The sequence below is a fragment of the Macaca fascicularis genome, chromosome 20, assembly GCF_037993035.2.
Source record: "Macaca fascicularis isolate 582-1 chromosome 20, T2T-MFA8v1.1".
Lineage (NCBI taxonomy): Eukaryota > Metazoa > Chordata > Mammalia > Primates > Cercopithecidae > Macaca > Macaca fascicularis.
This window is the reverse complement of record NC_088394.1, coordinates 830295-852826: the sequence shown is the minus strand read 5'-3', so window position 1 is coordinate 852826 and position 22532 is coordinate 830295. Positions and strand designations below refer to the sequence as shown.

The 22532-nt window shown below is 49.7% G+C and overlaps 1 protein-coding gene across 13 annotated transcripts in view; it reads left to right on the top strand.

The window, feature by feature from the left end:
• Window positions 1-22532, top strand: part of NPRL3 (NPR3 like, GATOR1 complex subunit) — a 63893-nt gene that overhangs the window by 22144 nt on the left and 19217 nt on the right. For 9 of the 13 annotated variants that reach the window (XR_010583679.1, XR_012429556.1, XM_065536702.2 and 6 more), the window contains 5 exons: window positions 567-696; window positions 2261-2335; window positions 6988-7141; window positions 9474-9555; window positions 20461-20598. Coding sequence is in view for 10 of the 13 variants with exons in the window: in XM_065536702.2 (XP_065392774.1) it covers window positions 567-696; window positions 2261-2335; window positions 6988-7141; window positions 9474-9555; window positions 20461-20598 (579 nt within the window). In the remaining 3 variants the exon portion in view is untranslated. The remainder of the gene's footprint in view (window positions 1-566; window positions 697-2260; window positions 2336-6987; window positions 7142-9473; window positions 9556-20460; window positions 20599-22532) is intronic. The other 4 variants (XR_012429557.1, XM_074028326.1, XM_045381990.3 and 1 more) reach the window with 1 other exon arrangement.

Sequence of the window (22532 nt, the reverse complement as noted above, 5' to 3'; positions counted from 1 at the left end):
TCTTCCATGATAAAAACTGGGAAGTTTAAGTGTTGGGGATAAGAGAATGGCTGGGCAGCCACGCTATGAGGAAGGAAGTCAGCGCTCTGCACGCCTCCCTGTGCACCGTCCCCTTGCCCTCCATGCGGTTCTGTGGGTGAAGGGCCAGGGTCCTGGGAGTTGAAGGTGCAGCCCAGCAAACCTGAGTATAATTGGGAGAGGCCCCCTCTGCCTGTGACCCTTAAAGAGCGGCTCCTCAGGGCAGTGCTGGCTCCAGCTGATCCTCCCTTTGAAAGCAAACTGCAACTGCTTCTCTCCTGAATTTAATAGAGCATGCCAAAAAATGACAGCATGTGCCTTCAGTCTGTGCTTCTCATGCCTTTTACCTTGTAATTCTGGTGATCTTACATCCGTAACCTCTGGGATTGCTACAGAAGGGCAACTGTTAGTAGCTTTCATCAGCAGTCGGGGCAGAGCAACTCCATGAAGGTGCAGTTTACTGAGACCCTTCCGCTCTGGGGCCAGCAGGGCATGGTGCTGTGGTACTTTGTTAACTTATTTTTATTCTACCTCTTTTAAATTTTAAGGTTTTCAGATGTTATTCTGGCAACAATTTTGGCAACCAAGTCTGAAATGTGTGGCCAAAAATTTGAACTGAAGATTGATAATGTGCGGTTTGTTGGGCACCCAACACTGCTACAGCATGCTCTGGGGCAGGTATGGCTCTCCCTGGGCAGGTATGGCTCTCCCTGGGCAGGTGTGGCTCTCCCTGGGCAGATAGGACTCTCCTTGGGCAGGTTGGGTTCTCCCTGGGCACGCAAAGACCCTCTAGGTAGATGTGGCTCTCCCTGGGCTGGCAGGCCTGGTCCATTCTGGCTCTGGGGGGCTCAAAACTGAGGCTGACACCAGCTCTGGTGAAAGTAACTGTTAGGCAGGAGACCTGATTAGACACTTGCTATGAATTGTGCATCTTCATAAACCCTGAGAGGCCAGTGGAAAAAGAGACAGGTGTTCTTGCCCCTGAAGACAGGTGCTTCAGTCCCTGCCCCTAGCTTTTGCAGTCTGCATTCTAGGTCTCTACTGACTGTGGTCCTGCCCTTTATATATAGGATGTCTGTTTCCAGGGGAGGCCAAGATGAGTTAACTAGCATCTGTCAGACCCTTGAATTTTCTACAATGTGGTGCAAGCATTTCCTCTTATTTATTACAAGACACTCTAGTAGGTAATATTAGTATTATTTAGCACTTGTTTTTCTGCTAAACCCTCTCTATGTGTTCTCTGATGAATCAGTGTCATAGCACTGAGGAATTCATCTTGCTAGCAGGATGAAGGGAACTTGTACACCAGAGCCTGCCAGTCAGCTCTCTGCATATAGGCAGGATCAGTGATGGCATTACTCAGATTCTGAAGGGTAGAACACATAACATAGGATTTAGCTACATTTATACAGATCCAGCAATTGTGTGAGGTTCTGTGGTATTATTCGTGAACCTCCATGGAAGGAGTTTCTGAGGCCATTGATGTGCCTGGCCCCCTGGACCTCACCCTCCTTTCTCATCACAGCCCCCACAGCTGGGGCACAGTCCCCTACCTGGAGGCAATGGAGGGGAGAGTTGGCAGCCTGCCTGCGGTCACACCCTGTAGACAGGAGTTGCAGTCAGGGGTAGGGGATGAGTGCAAGGGCCGCCTGGGGCCCCAGCTCCCCCTGGTGGCAGAACTTGTAGTTGGCTTTGAAGAGTTCCCTTGTGCCCCTTGGAATGCTTCACTTGAGTGCCCTGGTCCTTGTGAAGCTGGCTAGATGCCAGAACGGGGAGTACAGAGATTAGGACTTGCTGGCCTGCCTCACCTGGGCCCTGCTCAGGACTTGGCTGTCCCTGATCATTGTCTTGTCCCTAAATTGTTCTCAGTATGCGTCATACTTAGCAGATACAGCCTGGGTGGACGCAGGTGGACACACGGGACAGCAGTGGGGGTGTGGTCTGGGTCATCCACCCATTTATGCCCCTCTCCATCCCATCCCCGTCCCCTGTGGGCATTGTCAGCTCACTTCTGTTAGCGGTTGTGGGGGTGGAGGGGTCAGAGCACTGACCTTCTCACTCTTGTCATAGTTGTGACTGTCCATGCAGTAGGCACGCCTCTAGAACAAAGGCATTCATTGCTTTTCCAAGACCTTGGTGCCATATTCTGGGGACTTTTCCTATGCCTGAAGTAGAATAGCTCTAAACAGCTTCTTTCCTTAGAAAGTCGTCTCAATTAATTAGAATTATGCATCTTTTACAGGTCTCCAAAACAGATCCTTCCCCGAAGAGGGAAGCACCTACTATGATTCTTTTTAATGTGGTGTTTGCACTGAGGGTGAGTGTTTATATAAATGGTTAAGATCAGGGAGTGGGGCTGGGGAGAAGCAGCTCTTTCTTCCTACGAGCGTGTCATTGACTCGGAGCTTGGACTGCAGTGGTCGTGGTGCTGGCCCCTCTTGGGGTGCAGACAGACTGCACTTCATTGTTTACCACTTTTTGTTTTGGTAAAATACACATGACACTATTTGTCATTTTGAAGGCTATGCTTCAGTGGCATCTGGTACATTCATGTTGTATAACCATCACCACTATTTAGATCTAGAACACTTTAACCACCCCAGAAGGAAACCCCATACCCATTAGCAGTTATTCTCTTTTTTTTTTTTTTCTTTTGAGACAGAATCTCACTGTGTCACCCAGGCTGGAGTGTGGTAGCACAATCTTGGCTCAGTGCAAACCCCGCCTCCCAGGCTCAAGTGACTCTGATGCCTCAGCCTCCCGAGTAGCTGGGATTACAGGCATACGCCACCATGCCCAGCTAATTTTTGTATTTTTAGTAGAGACGGGGTCTCGCCATGTTGGCCAGGCTGGTCTTGAACTCCTGACCTCAGGTGATCCTCCCACTCTGGCCTCCCAGACTGTTGGGATTACAGGCGTGACCCACTGCGTGCGGCCCCTGCTAATTTTTGTATTTTTTGTAGAGGTGAGTTTTCACCTTATTGCCCAGGCTGATCTTGAACTCCTGGGCTCAAATGATCTTCCCTCCTTGGCCACCCAAAGTGCTGAGATTCCAGGCGTGAGCCACCACGCCCAGCTGGAGCTTAATTTTTAAGACAGGCCTGCCTTGTTGGTAAATAAGGAGCTACAAATTAAAACAAAATGATTTGTTAATTGCTTCTGGGGCATAGGGTTCTGGGAGAAGTTCTTCCCTTTATGCTTGATACACTTTTGTAGTATTTGCATTTTCATAGTATCTTTGTATTTCTTACATAATTACATAATATAAAGAGTCACAAAGAAAAATGAAGTAAGTCAAAAAACAAGCAAATGAATAAACAAAATCCATGACAAATGTCCACCTGTCAACACCGATAACCCCTGTGGGTCAGTCGATGAGAAGCAGCCACAGCCCCACCCAGGATGCTGCAGGCAGGCCCTCAGCTCTGGGGAACAGTGACAGCAGAGCATATGATGCCCTTAGATCTAGCAATCCCACTGTTAGGAGTATTATCAAGAAAACAAGCAACTTTTACAACTGCATAAAGATTTCCCCCCGGCTTGTTCTCAGCAAGAATAAAGATTTTTTTTTTTTTTTTTTTTTTTTTTTTGGAGACGGAGTCTCGCTCCGTAGCCCAGGCTGGAGTGCAGTGGCCGGATCTCAGCTCACTGCAAGCTCCGCCTCCCGGGTTTACGCCATTCTCCTGCCTCAGCCTCCCGAGTAGCTGGGACTACAGGCGCCCGCCACCTCGCCCGGCTAGATTTTTTTGTATTTTTTTTAGTAGAGACAGGGTTTCACCGTGTTAGCCAGGATGGTCTCGATCTCCTGACCTCGTGATCCGCCCGACTCGGCCTCCCAAAGTGCTGGGATTACAGGCTTGAGCCACCGCGCCCGGCCAAGAATAAAGATTTTTATAACAGTAATTAAACTGGAGATAATCGTGGTGTCTAGTACTTGGGGAATGATTAAACAATGTGGTAATTATTATACACTGACCCATTCTCTTGCCATTGAGGATGAGAAATGGAGATCAGACCAGAACCTGGAGAAGTATGGATTGATTATGGACAGGTAAAAGCAACGGGAGCTGAGCACAATGGCTTACGCCTGTAATCCCAGCACTTTGGGAGGCCGAAGTGGGTGGATCACCTGAGGTCAGAAGTTTGAGACCAGCCTGACCAGCATGGAGATACCCTGTCTTTACTAAAAAATATGAAATTAGCCGGGTGTGGTGGTGGATGCCTGTAATCCCAGCTACTCGGGTGGCTGAGGCAGTAGAATCGCCTGAACCCGGGAGGCAGAGGTTGCAGTGAGCCAAGATCGCGCCATTGCACTCCAGTCTGGGTGACAAGAGCGAAACTCCATCTCAAAAAAAAAAAAAAAAAACAACAGGAAACAAGATAGTCTAGGGCTTCAGCTGGCGGTGATATTGACAAGTGGGAGAAATTTGGATAATGTAAGAGTTTGTATTTTTTGGGTGGACAAGTGTTTCTTTTTAAAATATACACTTTTGGCCAGGCACAGTGGCTCACTCCTGTAATCCTAGCACTTCGGGAGGCCAAGGTAGGTGGATCACTTGAGCCCAGGAGTTTGAGACCAGCCTGGGCAACATAGCGAAATCCCGTCTCTACAAAAAATACAAAAATTAGCCAGGGATGTTGATGCGCGCCTGTAGTCCCAGCTATTTTTGAGGCTGAAGTGGGAGGATCACCTGAGCCTGGAAGGTCAAAGTGGCACTGAGCAGTGATCATGCCACTGCACCCCAGCTTGGGCAACAGAGTGAGACCCTATCTTAAAAAATATATATGTATCCTTTTTTTTTTTTTTTTTACTTTGAACAATTTTAAACCCTTAACTAGAGAAAGCAGACTGATAAACCTTATATGCCTGTCTCAGGTGCCTTTATACCCTGGTTCCATATATTTCCTTCCCTCTCTCTATTTCAAGGCAAGTACCAGACCTTATGTCTGTTCATCCCTACATACTTCCGAAGGTATCTGTGTAAAATATGGGCACTTAATTTTTGGCCATGATACCCTTTGTACATCTGAAAAAATTTACTGTAATAAGTTGGCATCACCTAATACCTGCTCCGCTGAAGCTTTTCCTGATTGCTAAAGCATTTTCGCAGCTGGACTGTCTGAACCAGGATGCAAACCCGGTGCAGCTAGTGCACATGGTGTCTTTATGTCTCTGCCAATCCAGAGGTCTCCCCTTCCTTTGTTCCATCAAATGTTCCACATTTGGATTCATCTCATTGTGCAGTCAGACTTGCTCTCTGGCCCTGTGTTTCCTGTAAACTAGAAGTTAACTCTGAAGGCTTGGTTCTCTTTGGGTACAAGTTTTGGGGATGAGAAGGTCTCATGGATGACGCCTTAAACTTCATGCCTTTTTACGTTGTGTATGGTGAAAATACGATGTCTCTAAGAGTTCCTTTTAGTGCTGGCACACCCTAGGTGTTACCTTTCTCAGCATGTCCCTCACTCAGTGTCAGACCTTTGCAAACGGACATGCTGGGTTTGCACGGAGTGCAGGTCATTGGGCGTCACTGGGGACTGCATCCCCTTGTATGTCTGGAAAGGTCAAGTATATGGGCCCTGGACATCCAACTCATGGACGGTGTTGTGCCTCAGCTGAATAATCACATATCCAGGATCATTCTCCTCCTCCTTGCTTTGCTCATAGAAGTATTTGTACACAGATTCTTCTTCTAAATGGGTGTTTTGTTTTGAGGCAATTGTATATACCCCATATGTCAGCCCTTTGGTTCCAGGGACACTGTTGAGGGGATGCCCTTGACATGGAGGAGTAGGCCTGCTGCCCAGTGGTGGGCATGGCATGGGAGCACCAGTCGGTCCTTTCTCTGGCAAGGGATGCTGCCTTGTTGTAAGTCCACCCAGGTGTGAGTTCTGTTTGTGAACATGGGATCTGATGAGAGTATAGAGAATTTCTTCAGCTCCACGTGAAGAAAGTATTTACTGTCTGGGTCAGGCTTTGCCCCTGAAGCCTGGCTGTGAACACTTTGGGCATGGCCTTCCCTCTCAGATAAACAGGAGGAGGAGGCAGCACCAGAGGTTGTAATCAGCAGTACCATTCACCCCTTTCCCTTGTCCCATCTTCACCCCCACAGGATGATTCAGCAGTCCTGTTGGCCTCCAGAAGCACTGAGTCATGGTTGGCCCAGTTATCTGCTCCCTCAGATGTTTTCACAGATCCCCACAGCTGCATGCCTCCGCCCTTGGCTTGGGCAGATGTGCTTGCCTGGCTGACTGTGGTGCCTGATAGGTTCCAGAGGGGCGAGGGCCCCTCTTGTTCCTGAGAGCCTCCTGCACTGTCCTTTGACCCAGTCAACATGGTTGCAGAAGGAGTGCTGGGGCAGAGATGTGGGCCAGGAGCCTGCTGGTTTTCTTGTTAACCAGTGTCACTTCTGCTGGGAAGAGCTTCGCATCCTTGAGGACCAAAAGTATTCAGTGAACAATTGGCCAGGCACCTCTGTTTTTGTACTGTGCGTCCCTGTAGTAATGTGGCCTGTTGTGACTGAATTCTTACATATTGTAGACTAGTTCTGCCTACCAGTAGTCAGCAGTACAGTGGTGACCACAGACACTACCAGGGTCTTTGCTCAGGGCAGGCTCTATTCCTAGTTTGTGACATGGCTCACTAATTTCTTCCATTCAGTCCTTTGTGAGGGAGGCACCATTGTTCGTTCTTAAGAGCAACATTTCCAGAGCCATCTCTGCTACTATTCAGGCAGCCACTCCCAGGAATAGAGCATGGGAGCTGACAGCCAGCGTTTCTGTGGATGGGCCCTGGAGGGGACTCAGGAAATGAGCAGCAATGGCCTCTGCAAAGGAGCCTGGGGGAAAGGAGTAGAGACACTTTCTTTCATGGTTTGAGATTTTGCTGTGTACACGTATTAGCTCCTTTTAAACTGTCCAGCTGTGTCCCTGTGCATACGTTTGAGTCTGTGCATGGTCTCTCTCCCGCAGGCCAATGCAGACCCGTCAGTGATAAACTGTCTGCATAACCTGTCCCGTCGCATTGCCACTGTGCTGCAGCACGAGGAGCGCCGCTGCCAGTACCTCACCCGGGAGGCCAAGCTGATCCTGGCGCTCCAGGATGAGGTGTCCGCCATGGCTGATGGTGAGTGCAGCAGGGCGTGATGGGCGTGTGTCTGGGCTGGCTGGTGGCCTCTCTGCAGTGCAGACCTCTGTGGAGGGCTGTCATTCAGTGTTAATGGTGCACGTGTTGGTGGGGCCTCACCCACCCCAACACCAGCAGAGCAGTCAGAAGCTTGCAAGCATCAGCTTTTGGTGAGCTGGGCATTGAAAATGAAGTCCTCACAATAGCTTTGCAAGGCAGGGTCCATGATCATCCCCATTTTGCAGATGTGGAAACTAAGGCTAAGAGAAGTTACATGATCTTCACACTGGACCAATTGTGCCTGTGGGGGCACAGGAAGACTCCCAAGGGGCGCATTTGTAGATGAACTTTCCTGGATGGATGTACTGAAATAGATTTCCCAACCAGAAATGTTCTTTCTTTCCACACACTGCTGCATGATCACTGTTCACATAGGTCAGGCAGCTCTGCCTAGCCCTGGCCCTGTGGGACATGTTGAAGAAAGTATTTACTCCCCAGGGCAGGAGAGGGCGTTGGAAATACCCAGCTGGTGAGGTGGACAGTTTCCAGTTCTTTGCTTTCAGCCAGATTGAAGGAGGACCTAACTGGGCTATCAAATAACCAATTATTAAAAATAATGTTTGCAGATAGAACATTGAGTGGTTTTTGGCCTACTGTAAAGATTTCAAAACAGAGGGACGCCTGTAACAAACTCTCCATCTCCATTTTCTTTGGCAAGCACATCTATAAAAAAGAGAGAATTAGGACAAAACTAAAGTCAGACCTAGTTGTTGTAGCAATAAGTAAAAGTAGCTATTGACATGAACAAATAATAAAAGAACAGCCTCTCTGACTCAGGTGCATTTTCAGTAAAAATTTACTTGTGGCTGGGTGTGGTGGCTCATGCCTGTAATCCCAGCACTTAGGGAGGCTGAGGCGGGTAGATTGCTTGAGCTCAGGAATTCAGGATCAGTGCGGGGAACATGGTGAAATCCTGCCTCTACCAAAAAAACCCAAAAATTAGCCGGGCACAGTCATGTGTGCCCATAGTTCTAGCTACTCGGTATGCTGAGGTGGGAGAGTCACCTGAGCCCTGGGAGGCGGAGGTTGCAGTGAGCTGAGATTGCACCACTGCATTCTAGCAAGGGTGACAGAGTGAGACCCTGTCTCAAAAAACAAAAAAACAAAAGAAAAACATTTTATGTTTGGCAATTATCTGTCCAAATTTATAATATGTTTCTGTTTTGGCCAATTGTGTACTAATTATAATTATAATAACGATCCAAAAGTTTTGTTTTTTTAAACATTGTCTTTTTAGAGTCTGTGACTTTATCACAGGAAGTAAAAAAAATTTTAAGTCTGCATATATTTTGTTAGAAATTTATGAAAAAGGATGAATAAAAGACTTTTTGGCTAGACGTGGTAGCTCACATCTGTAATCCCAGCACTTTGGGAGGACGAGATGGGAGGATCACTTGAGCCCAGGAGTTTGAGACCAGCCTGGGCCACATAGCGAGACTCCATCTCTACAAAAAATTTAAAAATCAGCAGGTCTAGGGCAGGTGTGGTGGCTCATGCTTATAATCCCAGCAGTTTGGGAGGCCCAGGTGGGTGGATCCCTTGAGGACAGGAGTTCGAGACCAGCCTGGCCATGGTGAATACCTGTCTCTACTAAAAATACAAAAAAATTAACCAGGCATGGTGGTGGGCACCTGTAATCCCAGCTACTTGGGAGCCTGAGGCAGGAGAATTGCTTGAACTCAGGAGGCAGAGGTTGCAGTGAGCTGAGATCACACCATTGCAATCTATCCCGGGCAACAAGAGTGAAACTCCATCTCAAAAAAAAAAAAAAAAAAAAAAAATTAGCAGGTCTAGTGGTGCATGTGTGTGGTCCCAACTAGGTGGGAGTATCGCTTGAGCCTGGGAAGTTGAGACAGAAGTTAGCTATGATCACACCATTGCACACCAGCTCAGGTGACAGAGTGAGACCCTGTCTCAAAAAAAAGGCCGGGCGTGGTGGCTCATGCCTGTAATCCCAGCACTTTAGGAGGCCGAGGTGGGCGGATCACCTGAGGTCAGGAGTTCGAGACCAGCCTGGACAACATAGTGAAACCCCATCTCTAGTAAAAAATACAAAATTAGCTGGGTGTGGTGGCAGGCGCCTGTAGTCCCAGCTACTTGGGAGGCTGAGGCAGAAGAATTGCTTGAACCCGGGAGGCAGAGGTTGCAGTGAGCCGAGATTGTGCCATTGTACTCCAGCCTGGGCAAAAAAGAGTGAAACTCTGTCTCAAAAACAAAAACAAAAAGTTTCCTTGCTTTGGGAGCTGTAAATCTTGTGTTGTGATTCTTGTAGGAAATGAAGGTCCTCAGTCCCCATTCCATCACATCCTGCCCAAGTGCAAGCTGGCCAGGGACCTCAAGGAAGCTTACGACAGGTAAGACAGGTGGGTGTGCTTATTAACATCCTTCTTCTGGGCCAGGCTGCTGGGGCCTGAGGAACAGTGTCAACAGGTAGGGCTCTCTGGTACTGACCACTATTCTCCTGGGGTATGAGCATCAGAGTTCCCTGAGGTTAGGGCCAGAGAGGACTGGGAAGGGATAGTCATGTGGCTGCTCTTGAAAGAAGTGACCTTGGTGGCCGTTTTGTAATTTATTTTTTCCTTCTATTTCTGTTTATTTTTTTCGAGATGGAGTTTTGCTCTTGTTGCCCAGGCTAGAGTGCAATGGTGTGATCTCAGCTCACAGCAACCTCCGCCTCCCGGGTTCAAGAGATTCTCCTGCCTCAGCCTCTCCAGTAGCTGGGATTACAGGCATGTGCCACCACACCCAGCTAATTTTGTATTTTTAGTAGAGACAGGGTTTCTTTTTTTTTTTTTTTTTTTTGAGACGGAGTCTCGCTCTGCCGCCCAGGCTGGAGTGCAGTGGCCGGATCTCAGCTCACTGCACGCTCTGCCTCCCGGGTTCACGCCATTCTCCTGCCTCAGCCTCCCGACTAGTTGGGACTACAGGCGCCCGCCACCTCGCCCAGCTAATTTTTTGTATTTTTAGTAGAGACGGGGTTTCACCGTGTTAGCCAGGATGGTCTCGATCTCCTGACCTCGTGATCCGCCCGTCTCGGCCTCCCAAAGTGCTGGGATTACAGGCTTGAGCCACCGCACCCGGCCGAGACAGGGTTTCTACATATTGGTCAGGCTGGTCTTGAACTCCCGACCTCAGGTGTGATCCGCCCGCCTCAGCCTCCCAAAGTGCTGGGATTACAGGTGTGCGCCATCATGCCTGGCCGGTGGCCGTTTTTTAAATGCCAGCCCCTTTGCCGAGTAGCACACACTCTGTCTGCTGGAACCACCATCTCCAGACTCCTCTTAAAACAGAAAACGAGTCTGAAGTTATACATGAGAGTCTGAAAGTGTTTTGAAATCACACAACTGCAAAATGACATTTTACTGAGAATGATGCAACACCAAGTTCTGGGCCCGCCTTCACTAGGTGGGTGTCACTGACTCCAGTCACTCATGAGGAAATTGAGGCTCGGTGGGTGGAGCTGGAGCCAGCTGTCTCTTCCTCGCTCTGAGAGAGTTGGGATTTGTGACACTGATTGTGTGAGGGCAGCAAGCCTTGAGGATACCATATAGACCTCACAATTGTTCTGATTATATTGGCTGAACATCACCTTTATTAAATGTGGACAAGCAGGCCGGGCGTGATGACTCACGCCTGTAATCCCAGCACTTTGGGAGGCTGAGGTGGGCGGACTGCTTGAGGTCAGAAGTTCAAGATCAGCCTGAGCAACAATGTGAGATTCCATTTCTACAAAAAATTTTAAAAAAATATCTGAGTGTGGTGGCACGAGTGTAGTTGCAGCTACTCAGGAAGCTGAGGTGGGAGGGTCACTTAAGCCTGGGAAATCAAGATAACGGTGAGCCGTGGTTGTAGCATGTACTCTGGCCCTGGCAACAGAGCAAGACCGTATATCAAAAATAAAAAAAAAAGCCCAGGCACGGCGGCTCACGCCTGTCATCCCAGCGCTTTGGGAGGCAAAGGCGGGCGGATCATGAGGTCAGGAGTTCAAGACCAGCCTGGCCAACATGGTGAAACCCCATCTCTATTAAAAATATAAAACATTAGCCAGGCGTGGTGGTGCATGCCTGTAGTCCCAGCTACTCAGGAGGTTGAGGCAAAAGAATTGCTTGAATCCGGGAGGCAGAGGTTGCAGTGAACTGAGATTGAGCCACTGCACTCCAACCTGGGTGACAGAGCTAGACTTCGTCTCAAATATAATAATAATAATAAAAAAAATTTAAGTAAAATAAAAAATAAATAAAATTTTAAAAATACTTTTTAATTCTTTTTTTGGTTGCCTAGTGAGCTGCAACTGCCCCATCATTGAGTTTGTTCCAGCCTTCCAGTGCTAACCATTTACCTGTGTTTTTTTTTTTTTTTTTTTTTTTTTTTTTGAGACGGAGTCTCACGCTGTTGCCCAGGCTGGAGTGCAGTGGCGCGATCTCGGCTCACTGCAAGCTCCGCCTCCCGGGTTTCCGCCATTCTCCTGCCTCAGCCTCCTGAGTAGCTGGGACTACAGGCGCCCGCCACCGCGCCCGGCTAATTTTTTGTATTTTTAGTAGAGACGGGGTTTCAGTGTGGTCTCGATCTCCTGACCTTGTGATCCGCCTGCCTCGGCCTCCCAAAGTGCTGGGATTACAGGCTTGAGCCACCGCGCCCGGCCACCTGTGTTATTTTGTATGTGCGCCTCTGTATCTGTAAGGTAAATTCCTAAAGCCACTACGAATGGGGAAAATGGCATTTGTAATGTTGGGTTTCCTTCTCGGGGGTTTGTACCTCTGTCTACACTCCCACCAGCAACACATGAGATGCCTCTTCCCGCAAGCTTTGCCAACATCGAGTCTCGTGAAATTGTGGATCTTAACCAGGATAATAGGTGGGGAATGGTGTGTCTGTGTAGCTCTCCTGCAATGCATTGATGCATGTCTTCACATGTTTGAACCGCCTGCCTTAGCTGTGAACTCGCTGCTCAGATCCCTTGTTCATTCTTCTACTGGGAAATATAAGTCCTTAAATATAAGAGAGTGATTTGCCTTTTGTGATATAAGTTACAACTAGCATTTGTTTGTCTCTTGGTGACCCTGGGGACTGAGCCTCCCCAGGTGTGAGAGAACATCAGCCCTTGCCAGGTGATTGCTTTGTTTTCTGGCCCCTTCTGTGTTGGAGAATGGGACCTTTGTGGTCATGTAGTCTGACCGTGTCTTTTATTCATTGTTATCACACTAATGTTTTCTCTGTGTTGAGAGAATTACTACCCTCTGGTCTTGAATTGCCTGGTCTCCAATCTCTTTCTTGGAAATTGTTCCCTTATTCTGAGTGTATGCCTCAACTAGGATTAGATTACAAGCAAAAATCAGGCTAACTTGGAATTAAAATAAAAACCAAGCTGGTGTGGTGGTGTGTTCCTGTAGTCCCATCTTACAGTCGAGGCCATCACTTGAGCTGAGGAGTTCGAGCTTGTAGTGCTCTATGCTGGTGTCTGAATGAATAGCCACTGTACTCCAGCCCCAGCAACATGGTGAGACCCTGTCTCTTAAAAATGTGTATAAATAAAAGCCAAACCATTGACTATATTTCTTTTTTTTTTTTGAGATGGAATATCCCTCTGTCGCCCAGGCTGGAGTGCATTCTTCTGCCTCAGCTTCCCGAGTAGCTGGGACTACAGGTGCACACCACCACGCCCGGCTAATTTTTATATTTTTAGTAGACACGGGGTTTCACCATATTGGCCAGGCTGGTCTCAAACTCCTGACCTTGTAGATCTGCCCGCCTCGGCCTCCCAAAGTGTTGGGATTACAGGTGTGAGCCACTGTGCCCAGCCCATTGACTGTATTTCTAAAGGAGGAATGGACTATGATTTCTTAGGTTTGAATTGTGCTGGAAAGTTGAAAGGAGACAAAACCTTGGACTGCCTGTTCTGTGATCTGTGGGCTGCAGAGTAGCTCAGAACTTGAGGCAACCCAGCGCCACCTAGTGGATATTAAAGGAGGACAGGAATCTGAATTTTGGTGAAAAAGGCTCCTAAGCTGTTGTTCATCCCAGGGATGCTGGGAGCTATGTTTCTCTGGCAGGGGTCCAGGCAGTAGTATTCTCCCTGTACCCCATCCTTGTCTGGCACTGGCATGGCTCTGCAGCCATCCAGGAGCCCCTCTGGGCTGTGGCCTCTTCTCTGTCCTCATCCCATCAGGTCTATGGTTGGCCTTGAGGGTCTGGTCTGCTGCTGCTCACTCTTCTGCACTAAGAAGAGGAAATTGAGTTTCCATTACTGATCAGGTAACATAGGACACAGAGCCCCCTTTCTTCTGATGGTGACTTACTGCCAGATCTGGGAAAATTTCAGAACAGAACTGAAAGACCAGAAGCTGTGAGACTTAATGAGGTTGGAGATTGGGGTGGGATTTTTCAAAGAAATTGTTCCTGGTTCCTTCTTTTTTTCTTTTTATTTAAGACAGGGTCTCACTCTGTTGCCAGCAGGTTGGAACGCAATCTTGGCTCACTGCAACATCTGCCTCCCAGGCTCAGGTGATCCTCCCATCTCAGCCTCCCGAGTAGCTGGGACTATAGGCACGTACCACCACTCTTGATTAGTTTTTGTATTTTTTCGTGGAAATGGGATTTTGCCATGTTGCCCTGGCTGATCTTGAATTCCAGGACTCAAGCAATCTACCCGCCTTAGCCTCCCAAAGTGCTGAGTTTATAGGCATGAGCCACCATGCCTGGCCCCCAGTTGCTATATTTATTTATTTATTTGAGACGGAATCTTGCTTTGTCACCCAGGCTGGAGTGCAATGGCATGATCTTGGTTCACTGCAGCCTCTGTCTCCCAGGCTCAAGCGATTCTCCAGCCTCAGCCTCCTGAGCAGCTGGGATTACAGGCGCCTGCCACTATGCCCGGCTAATTTTTGTATTTTTAGTAGAGATGGGGTTTCTGCATGTTGGCCAGCCTGGTCTTGAACTCCTGACCTTGTGATCCGCCAACCTCAGCCTCCCAAAGTGCTAGGACTATAGGCGTGAGCCACCATGCGCAGTCCCCAGTTGCTATTTTAATTAAAGCTTGGGTTATGGTGTGGCTGAATAGCCTGTTGGCCCTGTCCTGCGGGACCTAACATCTGTGAATATAGTCTGGGAATGTGACTCTCTCAGGAGGCTACCCCAACACTTGTGCCAGACCTAGCACTTGTGTCTCCCTGTGGAGCCCAGTGGCCTCGGTGACAGCGTGTCACTCATTCATATGACCATTGAATTGTGTCTCCCAGGAGGGCAGGGATGTCTCCTCAGTTTCTGCAGCACAGCCCCTACACTCAGCCTGTGGAGGAGCACAGCTCATCCACTAGGGGTCGACGGCATGTGTGGGTGGGAATAACAGCAGTGTAGGTTTATGGAGTGTGAAGAGTGATTTGCTGAATGGTTCTCCCAGTTAACAGGACCTGTGGCGGGGACCGCTGTCCAGGGTCTGGCTGGGTAGGTGGTATTTGGTGCGGAGCCTTGCATTGCGAAGTGTTGAGAGCAGGGTTGGTCCCATGGACCCTCTGTGAATATCCTGAGAGTTTTCCGTAAAAATGAACCTGTATATAAACTTTTGTTTGAAATTTCAGCGTAAGCTGTTTGGAACCCACATAGATCTTTTGGGTTATTCAGCATCCCACTACTTAGAGTAGGAAGCCGGGCCCATCCTTGGGACCAGAGGATGCAGAGGTGTGTGGGATAGCTTCAGAGGTCCTGTCCAGTTCTAAGGTTAGGAATGGATACTTTCTCAGAGGCTAAAAGCTGAGGGGACTAGAATAAGCGTGTGCACATTTCTGTCTTGGAGATAAATGGTGAGAGTGTGTTTGAAGCCAGCCATTCCCTTTTGCACAGTCATCGTCAGGATGCAGGGCTTTGGCTGGGGCACTTATCTCGTGTCACAGACTGGGCTGGACCCTCTTGGCTGGCCCAGAGCTGTGTGAGGGGCTGGATAAGCCTTGAGGAGGACAGTATTTTCCTCCAGAGTGTTTTCAGACCAAACCATTAAATACCTTGCAAATAGAAGTATAAGCTCGGCAGGAAACCTTTCAGGGCCCAATCCCTACTTTTGCTAAGCGCTCTTGTCTTAAAGCTGCAGACTTAAAAACAGGGGCAAACCTTTCTCTTCCCTCCTCTTGACAGACTTTCGTGCAGCTCCTGGCTTACCGCCTTGCTGTGGGGGATTTACAGGCTGGAGGCTGGGCCGGCACATTTCCCGAGCAGTCGTCTCTCTGACGTGTTTAGGGAATTTGCCCAGGTCTGCCCATGGCCCTTGGGGCACTCCTGGTGGCAGCACTTGTCACCGCTCTAGGGAGCTGGGTTAGTTCATAAAGAAGCACCAGCCTCAGTGCAGAGTGCTCTGAGGGAGAAAGCAGCAGGTGGGTGAGCTGATGCCTGGGAAAATGGAGTAAAGTCCACGTGGAAATTAGAGGAACCAACATGGCATGTCTCTGCCAAAGGTGAGGGCCCCACGCCAGTGTACAAAACAGACCGCATGACTGCAGCTCCAAGGACAGCTGGCATGATGAGGGCAGCAGAGGTGACCAAGCTGGGAAGTCACTAGAAGAACCTTGATGTGTTCTCCCTCTTGCCCTCATTTCTCCATGCCTGTAGCTGGCACTTGTTCCTGGCTTTCCATGAGGTGTGTTCCAAGCCCCTATTCCTTTTCCTATAACTCTCTCCAGTTTCTAATGCTCCATACAATTTGATTACAATTATGTGTCTTTTTCAAAAAACTTTAATTTCAATTTTTTTTGAGACAGGGTCTCGCTCTGTCACCCAGGCTTGAGTGCAATGGTGCAATCTTGGCTCACTGGAACCTCTGCCTCCTGGGTTCAAGTGATTCTCCTGCCTCAGCCTCCCAAGTAGCTGGGATTACAGGTGCCTGCCACCACACCCGGATAATTTTTTTTTTTTTTTTTGAGATGGAGTTTCACTCTTGTGCCCAGGCTAGAGTGCAATGGCACGATCTCGGCTCACTGCAACCTCTGCCTCCCGGGTTTGAGTGGTTTTCTTGCCTCAGCCTCCTGAGTAGCTGGGATTATGGGAATGCACCACTGCACCCGGCTAATTTTGTATTTTTAGTAGAGATGGGGTTTTTCCATGTTGGTCACGCTGGTCTCGAACTCCCGACCTCAGATGATCCACCTGTCTCGGCCTCGCAAAGTGCTGGGATTACAGGCTCAGTGAGCCACCGCACATAGCCAATGTGTCTTTTTAAAAAATTTTAATTTCAATTTTTTTTTGAGACACGGTCTTGCTCTGTCACCCAGGCTAGAGTGCAGTGGTGTGATCTCAGCTCACTGCAACCTCCGCCTCCCTGGTTAAAGTGATTCTCCTGCCTCAGCCTCCTAAGTAGCTGGGGTTACAGGTGCCTGCCACTATACCCAGCTAATTCTTTTTTTTTTTAGATGGAGTTGCACTCTCGTTGCCCAGGCTGGAGTGCAATGGCACGATCTCAGCTCACTGCAACCTCCACCTCTACCTCTGCCTCCCAGGTTCAAGTGATTCTTCTGTCTCAGCCTCCCGAGTAGCTGGGATTACAGGCATGTGCCACCACGCCCAGCTAATTTTGTACTTTTAGTAGAGACGGGGTTTCTCCCTGTTGGTCAGTCTGGTCTGGAACTCCTGACCTCAGGTGATCCGCCCGCCTCAGGCTCCCAAAGTGCTGGGATTACAGGTGTGAGCCACCGCGCCTGGCCTAATTTTTGTATTTTTAGTAGAGACGGGGTTTCACCATATTGGCCAGGCTGGTCTTGAACTCCTGACCTCAAGTGATCGGCCCACCTGGCCTCCCAGGTTTTGGGATTACAGGCGTGAGCCGCTGCACCCAGCCAATTATGTGTTTGTCTTTTTTTTTTTTTTTTTTTTTTTTTTTTTTTTTGAGGTGGAGTCTCACTCTGTCACCCAGGCTGGAGTGCAGTGGCGCCATCTCGGCCTACTGCAAGCTCCGCCTCCCGGGTTTACGCTATTCTGCCTCAGCCTCCTGAGTAGCTGGGACTACAGGCGCCCGCCACCACGCCTGGCTAATTTTTTTGTATTTTTAGTAGAGATGGGGTTTCACTGTGTTAGCCAGGATGGTCTTGATCTCCTGACCTCGTGATCCGCCCGCCTCGGCCTCCCAAAGTGCTGGGATTACAGGCGTGAGCCTCCGCGCCCGGCCTATGTGTCTGTCTTGATGCCACCAAATGAAGCCCCCAACGTGCAGAGCAGCCAAGTTGTTTCCTTCCCTGCTGCACTCCAAGTACCTAAGCTGGTGCTGGGAGCCACAGCACTTGTCATAAGGCCTCACTGTGCTCCTAGGCGGAGCAAGGACAGCTACCTTTGAAACGAAAGGAGCCTCAGTATTCTGATTCTGTGGTGTCCCAACATCCACTTTGAGCTACATCCTAAATAGTACAGAAACAGAAAGGTCTTGGGTGGGTGTGGTGGCTCATGCCTGTAATCTCAGCACTTTGAAAAGCCAAGGTGGGAGGATCGCTTTAGCCCAGGAGTTTGAGACTAGCCTGGGCAACATAGTGAGACCCCGTCCCTTAAAAAAAAAATACCCGGGTGTAGTGGTACATGTCTGTAGTCCCAGCTACCTGGGAGTTTGTCTTGAGCCCAGAAGATCGAGGCTACAGTGAGCGGAGATGGCACCACTGCACTCCAGCCTGAGCAACAGTGAGACCCTGTCTCAGAAAAAAGAAAAAAAAAATAGGCTGTTTATTTCCAGTGGCCCTTCTTGCTGACCCAGATGGTAACAGCACAGTGCATGGGGCCACCTCTCACTTGTGCTTTCTTCCCTGTTGCGTACGGATGCCAAGATCCTAACTATTGCTCACTCAAGTTGAGTAACTAACCTGAATCCCCTGGACAAATCTCTCCTGGTATGATCTTTAATTCCTTAGAGGCTGGGACATTTCTCAGGGTTTGATATTTTTTCACCCTGCAAAGACCCTGAACAAAGAGAGGTAAGGTTCTGGGAGCCTCGCTCTGCTCTGACATACTTGGTTAGCATGCAGTTCTGGAAGAAGCTGAGACTGGTGCCCTCCTCTGGGACCTTGGGGCCGTGGTGTTCTCTCAGCACACGTCAATATGGGTGCTGGAGGGGCCGTTTGTACCTTCTGGCCTGGGGCGGCCAGAAGTCTGGCCAGGCCTCCCGGACTTAGCCGGATGTGAGTGTGTTGGCCTGTCCTGCCAACTGGGAGCTGAGAATAGCGGAATAGGGTCAGGGGGTGATGGGAAAAGCACCAGTTGGCTGCTCTCCTGGGTGGTGGGGCAGTGAACAGAGGAAACATGATGGGGGGAGGTGCTGTAGAAATGCAGTTTGGAGAAGAACTTGTATGTATTTTGCTTCTATTTTAGAACTGGTGTCACTGTGAGGCTTTACATGCTGTGTTCCCTGTGCAGGACACGAGGAAGGTGCCGGCTACTTCGAGTGGCCAGGCCTTGACAAGAGTGGGTGGAGATCCCACCCCTGGTGCCTGGAGCCCCCAGGGATGCAGTGAAGGCCAGCTGCAGACAGCTTTGCTCGAGCAGTTGCATGTCCTCTGTGTCATAGAACAAGTGCTGTTGGCTCTTATTTAAGGCAAGGGGGCTTTGTGGTGAGCGGTGGAGCAGGGTGGGGGCCTTGGTTTCTCCATCAGGGAGTTTTAGAAGCTCCTGGTGAAAACGACTCCTTCCTTGTTTTGTGTGGTTCCCCCAAGGGATGACGTGGGCTGCATCCCCAGTGTGGAGCCCGTTCTTGGGGCAGGGCTTCCTAGGAAAGACAGTGCACACAGGGAGGGCGGTGTGTTCCTTGGCTTCATTCAGGAAATGCAGCTCTGTGCCTGCGTGCCTGACACATTTTACAATGTGTAGAGAGCAGAGAATGAAACCCACAAGCCCCTCTCCTGAGGAGTGAGTTCTGGCTGGGGAGACAGCATCAGGCAGCAAGTCAGGGGTTGGAGTGCCAGTGGGCTTGGAGTCAGGGATGGCTTCAGTGAGAATGTGACACTTGAGTGGAGACCGATGGAGTAAAGGAGCCTTGGGGTGTCTGCAGAGAGTTCGTGGGCAAGGGCAAATGCCAGGGCCCTGAGCACAGCTGAACCTGAGTGACTGGGCACAGGAGGTGAGGTCACAGGAATGTGGGTGTTGCAGGCCCATGGCTGGGACTGTCCAGGTGGGAGTGTGGGGAGGGGTAGGCAGAGGGGCCAGTGCTCTGGGTGTCTTGGGCCTGGTGGTGCTGAAAAGGCCTGAATTTTGGACATCCCTGCAGGTGGAGCAGACAGGATTTGCTGATGGTTTAAAGTGGATTGTGAAAGAAATAAGGAATCTGGGATGGTGTTGCTATGTTTGGCCTGAGCAAGCTTTGGGACCTGAAAGAACCAAGTTGCCGTTACTGATAGAATGTGGAGTGAGAGGGTTTCCGTGGTAATGAAGTGTTGGGGCTGACTAGGACGGTTGGCTTGTGGTGATCACTTGGTATCCACATGCACTGCAACTGGGGTGCTGTGGGCATCTGCAGAGTGCAGGGAGGTGGGCACTGTGTGCTTCTCACCACTGGAACACTCTGGGGGGACTTGGCACTCCTTCCGTGCCCTCCTCTCCCTCTGAGACAGCCACTGCTCTACCTGGACGTGCACCTGTGACTGGGTCTTCGTAAGGTGTGCAGGGCAGGCCCATTCACAGGGAGGTTTTGCTCTGGGTGTTGGGTGTCTGTCAGGGGTCTGGACGGGCAGGGGCCTGAGTTAGAGTGCCTCTAGTGCACTGAGTCTCCAGGACAGGGCTACAGCTTCTCTCAAGCCCTGGCAGTCTGGTTGGACTACAGAATCCAGGACTAGCCAGAAATATATTTCTTCTTTCTTCTTCTTCTTTTTTTTTTTTTTTTTTTTTTTGAGACAGTCTTGCCTTGTTGCTCAGGTTGGAGTGCAGTGGCATGATCTCAGGTCACTGCAACCTCTGCCTCCTGGGTTCAAGCGATTCTCCTGCCTCAGCCTCCCAGGTAGCTGGGACTACAGGTGTGTGCCACCACGCCTGGCTAATTTTTGTATTTTTAGTAGAGACAGGATTTCACCATGTTGGCCAGGCTGGTCTCGAACTGCTGACCTCATGATCCACCCACCTCGGCCTCCCAAAGTGCTGGGATTACAGGTGTGAGCCACTGCGCCCGGCCCCCTTGTTTTCTTAAACATAATGTGATGTTAAGAGATGCGCTCAACAGCAGGGAAATCAGCACCATTGAGCAGGGTGTTTTCTGATCTGTGTGTGTGGTTGGAAAGTTTGTGTGAAGGGGTAACAGCGCCCACTCTCCGCAGCCTGTGCACATCGGGTGTGGTTCGGCTTCACATCAACAGCTGGCTGGAGGTGAGCTTCTGCCTGCCCCACAAGATCCACTATGCGGCCTCTAGCCTGATCCCCCCAGAGGCCATCGAACGGAGCCTGAAAGCCATCCGGTGAGTGCCCAGCCCCACGTGCTCACTCCCTGCCAGGGCCCTTTCCTTTAGCTTCTGCCTGAGATTTTACCAGTTAACTTTGTTCCAAAAATTCTCTTTTCTTCGTCCCTCTGCGGAAGCTGGCAGGTGGGGCTTTGCTGTTTATAGATGTTAAAACACATAGTTTTGTATCCAGTTGTGTCCAGAAATGACCAATCCCAGGTTTCCCCTGGGCCCTCCTGGCACCACCTTAGGCCTGGGCAGGGCAGCCTGGATATGGGGCTGAGTGTCCTGGGGGAGGCTGGAGGGCTGAAGGGACTTCAGCTTGATGGTGTTGCCCCCACCCCAGTCTTTTGCATTTCAGTCAGCACTCCTGGGATCTCAGTTACTTTCTTTTTCTTTGTGTATGTGTGAGAGAGAGAAAGAAAGAGTTTTGCTCTTATCGCCCAGGCTGGAGTGTAGTGGCGCGATCTCGGCTCACCACTACCTCTACCTCCTGGGTTCAAGCGATTCTCCTGCCTCAGCCTCCCAAGTAGCTGGGATTACAGGTGCCCACTGCCATGCCCGGCTAATTTTTTTGGTATTTTTAGTAGAGACAGGGTTTCACCATGTTGGCCAGGCTGGTCTCGAACTCCTGACCTCAGGTGATACGCCCATCTTGGCCTCCCAAACTATACTTTCTTAATTTAATTGACTTTGTTTTTTTATTTTTTATTTTTATTTTTTTTGAGACGGAGTCTTGTTCTGGGTTCGAGTGCAGTGGCGCAATCTCCATTCACTGCAGCCTCTGTCTCCCAGGTTCAAGCGATTCTCCTGCCTCAGCCTCCTTAGTAGCTGGGATTATGGGTACACACCACCACACCTGGCTAATTTTTGTATTTTTGGTAGAGATGGGGTTTCACCATGTTGGCCAGGCTGGTCTTGAACTCCTGACCTCATGATCCACCCACCTCGGCCTGCCAGAGTGCTGAGATTACAGGCGTGAGCCACTGTGCCCTGGCAATTTAATTGATTTTCTGCAAGGAAAGAACTGAGCCCAGTCTTCTGGCACCACCCGTTCCCAAGTCCCCCAGTTCCTTAAACATTTTTTTTTTTTTTTTTTTTTGAGACGGAGTCTCGCTCTGTCGCCCAGGCTGGAGTGCAGTGGCCGGATCTCAGCTCACTGCAAGCTCCGCCTCCCGGGTTTACGCCATTCTCCTGCCTCAGCCTCCCAAGTAGCTGGGACTACAGGCGCCCGCCACCTCGCCCGGCTAATTTTTTGTATTTTTTAGTAGAGAGGGGGTTTCACCGTGTTAGCCAGGATGGTCTCGAGCTCCTCACCTCATGATCCACCCGTCTCGGCCTCCCAAAGTGCTGGGATTACAGGCTTGAGCCACCGCGCCCGGCCCCTTGAACATTTTTTAATTAAAAAAATATATCGGCTGGGCGCGGTGGCTCAAGTCTGTAATCCCAGCACTTTGGGAGGCCGAGACGGGCGGATCATGAGGTCAGGAGATCGAGACCATCCTGGCTAACACAGTGAAACCCCGTCTCTACTAAAATACAAAAAAAAATTAGCCGGGCGAGGTGGCGGGCGCCTGTAGTCCCAGCTACTCAGGAGGCTGAGGCAGGAGAATGGCGTGAACCCGGGAGGCGGGGCTTGCAGTGAGCTGAGATCCGGCCACTGCACTCCAGCCTGGGCAACAGAGCCAGACTCCGTCTCAAAAAAAAAAAAAAATATGTATATATATATATATCTGGGTACATTGCTGAAATTTGGAAATGACAGAAAGCAAAGCGCTGCCTAGTTCCACCCTCCCCAGTTCGTGCTCTTTCCTTTCAGTCTTAGCTAAGCATATTTTAACATACTTCTGTTCTTAGTCTGTGAAGGGGATTTTGCTTTTCTCATATTTGGGACAATTTCCTTAGGAAAAATTCATTCATTTCTTCAATCAACAAATATTTGCTGGGTGTCT